The sequence below is a fragment of the Lontra canadensis genome, unplaced genomic scaffold, assembly GCF_010015895.1.
Source record: "Lontra canadensis isolate GAN:19392208 unplaced genomic scaffold, GSC_riverotter_1.0 scaffold73, whole genome shotgun sequence".
Classification (NCBI taxonomy): Eukaryota; Metazoa; Chordata; class Mammalia; order Carnivora; family Mustelidae; genus Lontra; species Lontra canadensis.
In genome coordinates this window covers 8,888,841-8,902,216 of record NW_022631067.1, presented here as the reverse complement: position 1 = coordinate 8,902,216, position 13,376 = coordinate 8,888,841, and the positions used below count along the sequence as shown (strand labels likewise).

The 13,376-nt window shown below is 40.1% G+C and overlaps 1 protein-coding gene across 6 annotated transcripts in view; it reads left to right on the top strand.

The window, feature by feature from the left end:
• TPP2 (tripeptidyl peptidase 2) overlaps nucleotides 1-13,376 on the top strand; it is a 69,637-nt gene that overhangs the window by 33,119 nt on the left and 23,142 nt on the right. For all 6 annotated transcript variants that reach the window (XR_004385389.1, XR_004385390.1, XM_032881082.1 and 3 more), the window contains exons 11-20: nucleotides 2,550-2,698; nucleotides 4,331-4,446; nucleotides 4,968-5,136; nucleotides 5,841-5,998; nucleotides 6,291-6,367; nucleotides 8,273-8,379; nucleotides 9,977-10,131; nucleotides 11,529-11,645; nucleotides 11,883-11,983; nucleotides 12,558-12,654. Coding sequence is in view for 4 of the 6 variants with exons in the window: in XM_032881082.1 (XP_032736973.1) it covers nucleotides 2,550-2,698; nucleotides 4,331-4,446; nucleotides 4,968-5,136; nucleotides 5,841-5,998; nucleotides 6,291-6,367; nucleotides 8,273-8,379; nucleotides 9,977-10,131; nucleotides 11,529-11,645; nucleotides 11,883-11,983; nucleotides 12,558-12,654 (1,246 nt within the window). In the remaining 2 variants the exon portion in view is untranslated. The remainder of the gene's footprint in view (nucleotides 1-2,549; nucleotides 2,699-4,330; nucleotides 4,447-4,967; nucleotides 5,137-5,840; nucleotides 5,999-6,290; nucleotides 6,368-8,272; nucleotides 8,380-9,976; nucleotides 10,132-11,528; nucleotides 11,646-11,882; nucleotides 11,984-12,557; nucleotides 12,655-13,376) is intronic.

The window sequence follows — 13,376 nt, the reverse complement described above, 5'->3', positions numbered from 1 at the left end:
GTGGCCAGGATTCAGTCAAAGCTGGCAATGTTTACAAGTTATAGATTCAGTTAATAAAAGTATTAATTATTAAATTTGTTGATTCTCTTCTAAGATTGATTTTGAAACATTTTATCTACGGTCAGTATAAGCACAAAGTGTCAGAGAATGTTTAAACCACCATTGGTTTAATGTTTAAATGTTAAACATTTAAAGAATTTATTTCAAGAAAAATGAGTTCATGAATTATGGGGGAAGCTTGGATTAAGGAGATACTGATTCACAAACCAATTCTAGGAATTGAGAGAATTTGTTCATGTTTACTGTGCCATAAACATGGAGTTTTATTGCAAATACATGGTGTAATTATTAGGTTTAATTATTAGGGTATAAAACATTGACTAGTGATCACTGAACGGAGCATATTCTGTGTACTATTTGAAAAATCCTCTTTGTCAGGAAAGACTGTCAGACATACAGAATTTACTTGACTTCCTGGTGTTTACAAGTATGGCATAGTTCTTAAAAAGACAGATTGCCAAATACTGTCTACATAAGCATGTTTTGAGTTTTTATTATATACTGTTAAAAGAAAAACATCATTAGCTTTTTAAAGGAAACTTACATAATGCTTATGTAAGTTTTTAAATAAGGAATATGAAAGGTATATGTAAGGAAATTTTTAAATTACATATTACGACTTTTTTAAAGTAGGCTCCACGCCCGGCATGGGACTTGAACTCACAGACTGAGATTGAGTCACAGCTCTATTGACTGAGCCAGCCAAGCATCCCCAAATTTTATTTTTTAATAAAAATTATATATCATGGAACCCTTTTTAGGGCACTTACTAAATGCTTTTGATTAATCACTGGTAAAGTAGTGTAAAATGAATAAAGAGGAATGAAATGTAGTCATGTAGAATTTACGACTCTTCCAGTTACAAGATACCACGTGCTTATGGTGAACGTTGGTAGACAATATAGATGGTGCAAAGAAGAAAGTAAAAATTACCCTAGGGGCACCTGGGTGGCTTAGTGGGTTAAGTCTCCGCCTTTGGCTCAGGTCACGATCTTAGGGTCCTGGGATCGAGCCCCGCATCGGGATCTCTGCTCAGCGGGGAGCCTGCTTCCCCCTCTCTGTCTGCCTGCCTCTCTGCCTACTTGTGATCTTTCCGTTTCTCTCAAATAAATAAATAAAATCTTTTTTAAAAATTACCCTAAATCTCATTGTCTGTGATGTGTTTGAGTGACATTTTGGTGCACATTCTTTTAGGCATTCTCCTATGCGTAAATGGGAGATCACACTGTTCAGGCACCTTTGCAACCTTTTGTCACACAGTAATACTGTATGAAAATCTTTATAGGTCAACATATTTTTAACAGTGTTTATTTTAAGATAGTCACTAAACGGTGTGCCACCAACCCATTGCAGGAGAAGGATCTGATTTACATTGCTTTCAGCTCTCTGTGAAAATCTGAAGCCGAATTGCACTAGTATTCTTAGCCAGTAAGAATAGTCCAGTCAGTTGGAGAAGAGTGGTAGAAGGGAGAGGCCAACAGCTTTTGTGGGGAACTTCCGGCCACGCTTCAGGGAGGACGAAGTTAGTGTATCGTCATCTTATTCCTTTACTTGGGGCAGAGGGCAGAGCTTGTGTTCGGTGACTAAAATGGTGATGTGCTGTGTGGACATTATCTCATTAGCCCTATGGAGTCAAGAGCCCTCAACGAGGGGGACTTGTGGACTTGAGCCATCCAGTATGACAGCCGTGAGTCACGTGAGGTTAGTCTGAATTGAGATGTGCTCAAAGTATGAAATGTACATCATGTATTTAAGACTAGTACAAAAAAGAATATAAATTAACTAATTTTTTCTACTAATTACGTATTGAAATTATATTTTGGCTATTTTGTGTTAAATACATTATTAAAATAAGTTTTACCAGTTTCTCATTCGCTTTTTTTAAAATGCAGCTATTGGAAACTTAAATGCCCTCTGGGGGCGTCTGGGTGGCTCAGTCGATTAAGCCTTGGGCTCAGGTCATGATCTCACGGTCCTGGGATGGAGCCCCGAGTTGGGCTCTGCATTTAGCAGGGTGTCTCCTTGTTCCTCTGCCACTCCCCCTGTTGAGCAACGCACACACGCAAGCGCGTGCTCTTTCTCCCAAATAAATTAAATCTTTAAAAAAAAAAAAAAATGCCCTCTGTGTCCCACATATATCTATTAGACGATGCTAAAACTTTAGACAAAGGCAAAGCTTCTACTTATTGCAGACAAGACAAAGTGGATTCATCAAGGAATCTAAGCAATGACATTTATTTCCCTCCAAAAATACACCTGATACCTTTTGCACGTGTATAAACACACTTACAAGATTCTCTTCTCTTTTAAGAAGATAATTGCCACATAATGGGGAAATAGCTGTGCTGGGCATTTTTCTAACTGATTGCAATACTGCAAATTACCCACGGTATTGGACTCCAATCTGTGTGACCAGTGGCCTTTTTTTGAATGCCCGTGCTTATCCGGTTCTCACCTTCGTAAGCAAACTTTAATGGCTTTTCGTTCAGTGCTGATGGGGCCCTTGGAGTAAGTATCAGTGCACCAGGCGGAGCCATCGCTTCTGTTCCCAACTGGACATTGAGAGGAACTCAGCTAATGAACGGGACATCCATGTCTTCTCCCAATGCATGTGGAGGCATCGCCCTGATACTTTCAGGTAAGGACATTGCTTAGTGCTCTACGCAGTCTGACTTACTACTGTTCCTAAATTCCGGGAAACAGATGGTGAATTTTCAGTTTATAGCATAATGTGAAGTCAGGCAGTAGCCATAAAAAATAATTGAATAAATTTCTCTTACCTTATTGCAGACAGATATTTGTGTTTTCTGAAATTCTCCTGGTAAGAAAATGTGTGGAATTGGTCATGTCCTAGCTCAAAGTAAAGTTTAAGATGGAGAATAATTGTGTGATAATAAGGATTCGAATGTGTATTCATTCATTTAACAAATAACGTTTATCTGCTGTTAATGACTCTCAAGCATTATTTTGGCTCGAAAGTACCTGCCCATGTGGAATTTATCATAGCTATGGGAGACAGATTGTGAATAGTATTTAAAATTAGTTTATATCACATGTTAAAAAAGGCAGTGAACATGCTGTGGGGATGACTAAGGTGGGAAGGGAGGTGGGAGTTTCTGGGGTGTTGTGCCGGAGGCTCACGGTGTTGATAGGTGGCATCGGCATTGACCAGAACTCAGTTACGGTCACCAGGTTGTTGCAGAGATTTCACCTTAGGAACATTCCTCTTGTTGAGGTCCCAGGACTCTCTGCCTTCATTTCTGGTTTTCCTAAACCTCACCAGATCTCAGGGTTGCTCCTTGCTCCCATCCTTGTACAGCTTAGTCTTGTCTGCCTAGAATTCTTTTGTGCCATTTTTTGGCCTTGCAAACCCCTGTGCATTCTGGTAAGATTAGACTCCTGTTCCTTCCCTGATAGAGCATCACCTTCTTTCGGATTCTCACTGACAAAATTGGCCACTTTCTTGATTGACCGTAAAGCACCATAGTTTCATGTTTGTTTTGTTCATTTCTTACAATATCATGCATTTGATGAACACTGGAATGGACAGGAATGCGGTATTCCTCCTCTTTTCTCTCTGGCAACAGTGTTCAACACAGTTGACAAATTGGTGGCTTCCACATCTTTCCCACAGAATCGTCATTCCCGTGCTGGCTACTCCCGGCATCGCCCAGGAAGCTTTTAATCAGTATCAGTCCTGGGATTCAGTCTCGGAGATGCTGAATTAATTGAGCTATGGTCGGGCCTTGGCATCTTTCTTGCTGGTTCAGGTTCCCTTGGTGTCTGTAGCAGAGCCAGGTTGATGAGTATCGGCGGCAACCATATCACTTGACCAGCTGTGTTTTCAAGATTCTAAGTAATCTCCACACCCAACGTGGGGCTCAAACTTACACCCCCAAGATCAAGAGTTACGTGTCCTACCATCCAAGCCAGCCAGGTCCCCCTTTGACTAGCAGTGTTTTCAAAGAAAATGTCATTTGAATGCCTTCAGGTATCTGCTTCACACGTCTCCATCACCTTTGCAGAGCGCTCACTAGCGCCCTTATGTAATGCGCACACAGTGATTTTTGTTTGCTGAAATCCATGTGCTAAGCCAGCAGTTTGAGTCAGGCTGTTGTAGTTCAGTTTTTCCAAAAACATTAAGAAATGAGGGTTGAAACACAGGATGTTAAAACCAGAGAATGTACATGTTATCTCTGCTGGTGCAGGGAAAAATGTTTCAAGGAGCAAACTCTAATACTCCTTTCTTGCTTTTGCTTTTTAATTTCAGGTCTGAAAGCTAATAACGTTAACTACACGGTTCATTCAGTCAGAAGAGCTCTAGAAAACACTGCAGTAAAGGCTGACAATATAGAAGTATTTGCCCAAGGACATGGTATTATTCAGGTAGTGTTGTTTTTAATGAAAAATGGATTAATCAACAAGATTCAGTCTTGGCTATTACTGGGTAATATTTCCTGTTAAAATGGTGATTAAGTTTATCTAATTTTACATTATATGACCATAATAGTTTCTGAACTGGTAAGCAAAGAGGATATGAAATCTGATTTTGTAGTTAAAATAAATTTGTTTCAGTAAGAGAGAACTACAATAGACCTAAGACGTGTGGAGGGCAGAAATTCAAAGCGAAGATGTCGAGGGAGAAAACCTGTGAATCTCATGGTGTATGGAGGAGTTCCTGACTTTGGTCACTTGGGGCTAGCAGTGTGGAGCTAGGGGTGAGTGGTTGGGCTGGTGTTTTGTTTGAAAAGGTAGAATTGCCCTCTTGCTTGGGGTTACCATGTTTAGAGGCAAATGTAGAAACTAGCTTTTCACCCGTACTTTTTCACAACTGAAATTAAACTAGTAATTTATAGCAATGTTTTCTTGACCCAACCATTGATACTTTATTGTGTTCTTTTAATTAGGTTGATAAAGCCTATGACTACCTCGTTCAGAATACATCATTTGCTAATAAATTAGGTTTCACTGTTACTGTTGGAAATAACCGCGGCATCTACCTCCGAGACCCTGTTCAGGTGGCTGCACCTTCAGATCATGGCGTTGGCATTGAACCTGTATTTCCGGAAAATACTGGTGAGTAATAAATGGACATTAAGTTGAAGTGCTCACATTTGTGGTTTGAGTGAATACTGTGGTATGAGAGAAATGCCATTCGAGTTCATGTTCTATAGAGAAACATGAGTCGACAGTATTATTTTAAAATCATACGTGGTTTAAGAGGGATGGATGTGGCAGCAAAATAGGGATCCCAGTGTCATCGCAGCTCAGCCTGGTAACTGAGGAAAACAGTAGCCTGGGCTGTCAGTGACCTAGGGTTTTACCGAATTTGGGGTAGTCAAATGTCCAGTTCCTTTTCTTTGCCACTCTGACTACTTGGGTGTAAGAGAGAGTTTTGGTTGGAGATTGGGAAGTAGAAGCAGCCAGGGAGAACCACAGCTTAAGGAGGTGTAGGCAAAGTAATCACCACTGCGTACTTGGCGTCTTCCTTTCAGTCAGATGCTGTTATCTGCGTGCAGTAATGACAGATACTCACGAAAACGCCTTATTTTAAGGCTACAGCCATGTTGGCTAAACGTGTGAATGGGTTACAAGTGCCCTAAGATGTAGGGAAGATTCTGTGAGTGCTTTATTTAAGCTGTGTTTTGGAACCCCAGGCCCTAGTACATTTTACAGCTGATTGAACTCATCTGCTAGATTTTAGGAGAGGATTGAACTTTTTAAAATGGAAGAGAAGGAAAAAAGAACTAATCTTTAATTTTTGGTCTTTTCCATGCTAGAAAATGCCGAAAAAATATCCCTTCAGCTCCATTTAGCTTTAACTTCAAATTCATCTTGGGTCCAGTGTCCCAGCCATCTGGAACTCATGAATCAATGTAGACACATCAACATACGTGTGGATCCCAGGGGCTTAAGAGAAGGACTGCATTACACAGAGGTATCGGTGCATCTTCATTGCTACTTTCTAAATACTCTTTAAAGTGCGTAAAAGTACCTTGTGTGGCAGGCGTCTGTTTCCCCATGGGTCTGAATTTGAATTGGTCAGGGGTGGTTATGCACGCATTTGTTTACGTGCTGTTAAACACGTGACCCGACGCCAGAAAAAATGGCATCAACTTGTGTTGAAGGTCTTTACATTTTAATGTGAGATTAACTTACTCTGTGAATAGGTGTCACTTTTTTTTCTCTCGTAAAAGTGTATGGCTACTGAAACTTACTCTCTTTTCAAGGTCTGTGGCTACGATATAGCATCCCCCAATGCAGGTCCTCTGTTCAGAGTTCCAATCACTGCCGTTATAGCAACCAAGTAAGTAATGAGTTGCCAACAGCTTACTGTCATGTGCAATTTTTTAATGGCTATTTATGGAAATAGTGTGAACTTTTAAAGATGGATAGAGCAGAATCAGGTAACTGGGCTTTAGTTCTGCTTCTTGCTTACAAAGTTCAAGGTGCCACGTGGTCTTTCTATTGCTTTTTGACTGTGAGAATCCCCAGAGGTATCTCCCGTGCCCTGTGCCTGCACCGAAACTCCATGGAGCTGACGGTGGCCCCAGCTGCCTGGCCGTCTGCAGTATTGGACAGTATTCCTTCGTCCCTCTTCCATCCCCCACCCCCCTCCACCGTCGTAACTCCTGTCTGTGGGATCACTGTTTTCTGTGGTTCTTCCATTTCTCCTGTCGGTTTCCAGACTCTCCCTTCCCATCTGGTCTTCCACCCCAGGACCAAGAAACTCTGCTCTGTCATACTGCTTCCTGTTTAAAGTATATCCTGCCCAGGATCGTGCTCTCTCAGATAGCGAACAGCGGTCCCCGAGAGCCAGCATTTCCTGTCACCTGCCCGCCAGTCTGCACCTTTGCACTCAGTCACTGGCGCTGGCACTCAGGCTTCCTCAGGTGGCTCGTTCCTAGTCCTCCCCAAGGAAGGGAGTCCCTTCTTGCTCCTCATGGCGCTTCGTACATGCCAGTGGCACCGACTTGAGCCAGGACGTTGTCAGGTTTGGTTTACCCCACTTGTGGGGCCGCTCAAAGCTCAGGGCCTGTGTCCTACCAGTTCCTCCGTGGAGCCTGTTATACAGTATCTTCAGATCAAACCAGATCAGTAGGTGAAGGACGAGATGAGATGAGAATCCCGAGGACAATGGGGAGTTCTCAGTTAACGGTCGGTCCTGAGTGAGTGAGCTGGAAAATAATCATCGCACAGCAGGTGTCAGCCCGTAAGAAACGTGGGGTGAAATTCAAGAGATAAAGAATGACATACACACCTGGAGAAATTGTAGAATGCTTAAATTCTCAGGCAGATTTTCCCTGAAGTCCAGTAGGATATTAGACAAGATAATTTTTAAGATTCAGGAATCCGCTGAGATATCATCTCCTTCAGGAAGCTTTTCCACGAACCAAGTACCTTTTATGTCTTTTCCACGAACACTTCCTGTCCACCCAGAGCATATTACTTTAAATGTTTCTGGTGGTTTTCTGTCCTCTGAAACTGGCCAGGGCAGAGGAGAATGTCATATTTGTATTTGTGTTGTATTTGTATATGTTGTGTATGTATTTGTGTTGTGTGTTGTATTTGTAGCTCTTAACAGTGCCTCATGTGAACACTAGGTGCTCATTAAGTGTTTGTCATACTGATTAGAATTTGTCCTTTGCATATTCTCTAGGTTTCCATAGTAGAAGGTTACATGTTTGACCTTTATGTGTCATTGGTTTCTTACAAAAGTGCTATGAAAATAGTTTTCTTCTTTCCTGTGTCATTTATGGCATGAGGTGTTCTGGAGCTGTACAAGGGGTTTAATGCCAGTCTCAGAGCTGGAAGACAGTGTAGTGATACAAAACATTACCTTTGATTTTAATATTTAGGACTCATGATAGTTCAGATTCTAATAGGGAAATCCTGTGAATGAGGGAGCTGTAAATTGTGTCTTTTAGACAAATTGTAATATAGACAAGTAAAAAGAAAAATCATCTACACTGGGCTATCCAGAACTTTATATCACTGCTGACATGTTGCAAAAATGAGATAATGCTGTGCACACTGTTTTGTAACCAACTTTTAAATCCCTGTGTTTCTTTCTGATCAACCAGTAAGATCTAGAGTACCAGTGGGCTTGTGATAATAAAGCGTTTTTGGGGTGACAGCTTCTCATTTAGCCCTTTGTGGGTTTTTTTTGTTTTTTTTTTTTTGTTTTTTTTTTTTTTTTTTTTTTTTTCAGAGTAAATGAATCATCACATTATGATCTGGCATTGACAGATGTACATTTTAAACCTGGTCAGATTCGAAGGCATTTTATTGAGGTTCCTGAGGGTGCAACATGGGCTGGTAAGTAACATTTGAGTCTGTCCTGACCACTTTCTTTATCTGCCTTCTATCTCTGCTAGGATTATGACCACAGGAAGTTTATATGTCTCTAATCTGTGCTTTTGTCATAACAGTACTATATCTGACACCCTATATTTGCTGTTAAGTTTGAAATATTCTAAGATCTCATACTCTTTTGCACTGGTTCATACATCAAATCATCCAAGCTATCTTAAGATGTTTTAATATTCAAGGTTTTAACTTAGTTTAGAATAATACTTTATCTGTTAATGATCAGAGTCAGAGTTGTATTGTTGAACAACTCTGGGCTACCTAATGCATTTAGGGCCCCATGGAATTGTCAAACAGTGAGCTCTGATAAAATGTACATGAAGAATACTAAAGGAAAATCTATGATTAATTAATATTGAATCTGATATCTTTTCAACAGTAAATGCCAGTAATTATAATGCTCTAATTATGACTTGGTTGGTATTGAAAATAGTTTTTTTTAAATAGGAATTTATAGAATAATCTGGAATGGAAGTAGCTCAGAGTTTTCAGCAGTCTTAGATTAGAATGTACCGGGAGAGGGGGAGGAAATGGGAAGATTGTGTTCAGAGGGTATAGACTTTGACTTATAAAGTGAGTAAGTTCGAGGACTCTAATGTCCAGCATGGTGACTGTAGTTAACTATTCTGTATTATGTGTTTGAAATTTGCTAAAAGTCAGATCCTAAATAGTCTCACCACCAAAAAGAAAATTGGTGTAAGTATGCAAAGTGATGGATGTGTTAACTAGCCTTATTACAATAATCATTTTACAATATCTATGTATATATCAAATCTTCACAGTGTACACCTTAAGCTTACGGAACATTATTTGTCAGTTGTGTGTCAGTAAAATGGGGGATATAAAGCAAAAAAAAAAAAAAAATGTACTACAGATGTATCCTATTTCAAATAATTAGAAATGCTGTCCTAACACTAGATTTTTTATTCTTAGCAATTGATTAGGTTCACAGAGCTCTGCGCCCACTTGACCTTGTGAACCAGAGACGTAAGCCTTGCTTTAAGTTCCCTGTATTAGAGTGGGTGTGCATTAGATAAGATGCTGATTCTGCTTCACAGTGATTTTGGTTTTGCCCTCCACCTCGGTCTCAGAGTAAAGCTGAGAATGTGTAGTTGATGGTCATACTTTCTAGAAGTAGATAGGAGGGAGAGACTAGGAAGTTATCAATAAAATTGAATAAATAGACACGGAATTTAGGCATCCTCTTTTATCAGGAATTGGTTGGTTTCTAGCTAAAAGCAAGTTTCCCCATAGCACAGAGGGGTAAAGGGTTTTAAAAATGACCTGATTAGGGTCATTGTGTCCGTCCATGGACACCTGCTGTTCCGTGGTGTTTGCAGCATAGTGGTTGTTAATTTAAATACTGATTTGTTTATCTTCCTACCCTTTCATCGTGATTAATGTTTTTGTTGATTCTTTGTTTTTAAGGAAATACGCAGATTTCTTTTGAATATATCATTTTATTCTTGAGATGTTGCTTTCTAAAGAGTTGGTATGCGAACAGTCACGTGTCCGTTTACAACTTGGCTTCCTCCCCTCATTTTAGAAGTCACCGTGTGTTCGTGTTCCTCTGAGGTGTCCGCCAAGTTTGTTCTTCACGCGGTACAGCTCGTGAAGCAAAGAGCATATCGAAGTCATGAGTTCTATAAGTTCTGTTCCCTTCCAGAAAAAGGAACACTGACTGAAGCTTTTCCTGTCTTAGTAAGTTTTTAATTACTAATTTGAATTTTAATTACCAATTTGAAATCCCCAAAATGATTTCTTTCTTTTATTTTTGGTATGGGCTAAGACTGAGTATTGGAATTTGATTTTACAGTTTGTACATTCAGACTGTACTGGGGCTGGATATTTTTATTAATGCTGAATAAGCGAAGTAGGAAGGTGGCTAGTCTCAATGGGATACTTGAGACCAAGTCGGAGGTAAATATTAATCACTTGAACTCTTCAATAAACGTAGTCAAAGGAAAGTGCTGGTCTGCTACATTGTGATGGCTTACACTGCAAAGCTTGATTGGAACTGTTTCCTCATCACACAGGAGACTATTTCCTTGTTTAATATTGTTCTACTTGTTATTTTATTAATGCCCAGCTGTTAACACTGCCAGAGGCTGTTCTGCTGTCTAGGTAAAGCCGCCACTGCTTCCCACCAGAATGGCCTCTGTGTGGGGGGTCCCCATCCTTTCCTGGGCTGTATTCTTCCTTCATGGGAGTGGAATACACTGATGTTCGTTCTTTCTTTCTTTCTTTCTTTTTCTTTCTTTCTTTCTTTCTTTTTTAAGATTTTATTTATTTATTTGACAGAGAGAGAGAGAGATCACAAGTAGGCAGAGAGGCAGGCAGAGAGAGAGGGGGAAGCAGGCGCCCCGCTGAGCAGAGAGCCCGATGCGGGGCTCGATCCCAGGACCCTGAGATCATGACCTGAGCCAAAGGCAGAGGCTTAACCCACTGGGCCTCCAGGCGCCCCTGATGTTCTTTCTTAAGCCTGCTGCTTCCTGTGGTCACGCGGTGCTCGCATCTTTCCTGTGTCTTTTAGGTCTCTGATGACTGCTGCTCGTGCTCTTGTCTGTTAGTGTCCTCTGACCCGTCTTCAAACTTTATAATGTACTGATTACTACAAAACCTAATTTAAAACTCAGTACTATAAACAGTTTTTGTTTTTAATTTTTGTAATAGGGAGAAAGATGTAAATGAGCATAATTTCATTTTGTTTTGATTGCCGGGCAGCCCTGAGCCCCAGACTCAGCTGTGGGTGTTGACTGTGCCTTATGGAGCTATAGTGCACCTTTTCTTATCATTGTTCTTATCATTTTCCTTTGGTCTGAAGTTTTTATTCCAGTTTGTTTTCACTATTATTTTGTTGTGTGCTCCCAAAAGCTGTCTCCGATCTTCTGTGACAAGCACCGTAGGAGTAGATAGCTGTGTATTTAAGCGCCTGTCCTCTGTCTTTGCAACTGTAATTGTATAACTCCACGCACAGCTGTACAAATAGGAAAAGTCTGAAAGCTAGAATTGCTTTAAAACACTTACTATTTATAATCTGTATTTTGAAGGAAAATGAGAAAATGGATTTACATATTTGTAATTTTTATTCTTTACAGGGTGGGAAAGCAATTGAGTTTTGCATTGCTCGTTGGTGGGCAAGTCTTAGTGATGTCAATATTGATTATACCATTTCTTTCCATGGAATAGTGTGTACTGCTCCTCAGTTAAACATTGTAAGTTCCACATTTCCATCATTTTTAATGTCAGTTATTGGTGTTCTTGAAAAATAATCTCACTGGTTTTATTTAAATGTTAATGGGGCAGTGGTTCTGAAATAACAGTAGTTTTTGCTCAAGGACACTTATAAACTTGGCATTACAGAGGTTTATTTTAGGTCCAAATGTTTTTTAAAAAATGTGGTTTGTTATCAATAAAGTTTGAGAACCTAATTTGATAACTCTCCTTTGTAGCATGCATCGGAAGGCATCAATCGTTTCGATGTTCAGTCCTCCTTGAAGTATGAAGATCTGGCTCCCTGCATCACCCTGAAGAGCTGGGTCCAGACCCTGCGGTATCATTGATGTGTTAGGGCTGCCAGTGTTGCACTTTGGCGTGGTGGGAGCGGGGACATCTCTTACACTCTTACACTCCGTAAATCATCTCAATGCTGGAGATGAAAATGCAGTTTCTGACTCGCAGCATAGGTATCCTGGCAGCTAAGACACAGCCCCAGCAGTAGCTTCGAGCCTTAGGTAGCAAGTGTGTGAAGCTCTCAGTGTGGCATCTGCACGACCCCTCCCGTGACATGTCATTGCCATCTGCAGTTTGTGGACAGGAGACTGCAAGTCAAAACCTGCCTGGCCTTAACACTGTTAGCGGTTGTTTCCCTAATGTTGGGATCCAGTTATGTGAAGCGCTGTTTGTTGACACTTGAAAATGTTTCCATAATATTGCAGAATTTAAACTAAAGATTACGTATTGCCATGGTTCAGTCAGTAAAGAATTCTGGAAGCTGATGATTACAATATAAAATCTACCAAAAAGGACAGAGCTTAAAGATGCATGTTGTCACTTATTGTGCTGTGTTTATTTCTCCAGTAAATGAACTCCTGAATCAAATTACTTCTGCATTTGTCTAATTACAGCCCACTGAGTGCGAAGACAAAACCTTTAGGATCAAGAGATGTGTTGCCAAATAATCGTCAGCTTTATGAGATGGTCCTGACATACAACTTTCATCAGGTGGGTGTTTATGTAAGAAAGAATAACCTCAAAATGAACTTCTGTATTTTGTTCATGAATCATAAAGTCAAAAATGGAAGGACAAGGAATTTAGTATAGGGGTGTGTGTGTGTGTGTATAAAATAGAGTCAAGTAATTAACACTGGTTAATTTGGAATTAGTCTTTGGGAAATTATCATTTCTGATGGTCCGGGAACTATTTGGGTCTGAAGTCGTTGACTCTAATTTAGTGGTGACCTGGCCTTTGGGCCTTTAAGCCTTAGTTTTTGCACTTGCCTATTCAGCGGTACCTGTCTAGTCTTAACTGTCTAGTGGTCGATGTCTCATCAGTGCCAGATGCTGTCTGATTACGTTAGTGGGTCTGGTTGTTTTTCTCTGAGGCAGGCGTTAAAACAATGAGAAGTCAGAATAACCCTTGAGATGAATGAGCAGTAAAGGTAGTTGAGGCTACTTGTAAATGTAGAATCCAAGAGTTTATGTAGGATCAGTAAGATTCCAGTGAAACTCGTTGAAGCATAATATAAATTTGATTTTAATGTTGAGATGATTGATTTCAGTGACTTTGTCAAATCATTTGACCTGTGATTAGAGGTTCTGAAGAATATTTATTAATGCTTAGAAATAGCTAGGTTTGTATTTTTAAAATCTTGTGAAAGAAAAATGCCTTTAATTAATGCCAAAGTATTGGATGTTCTATGTTTTTAAAATTGGTTACCAGAAGA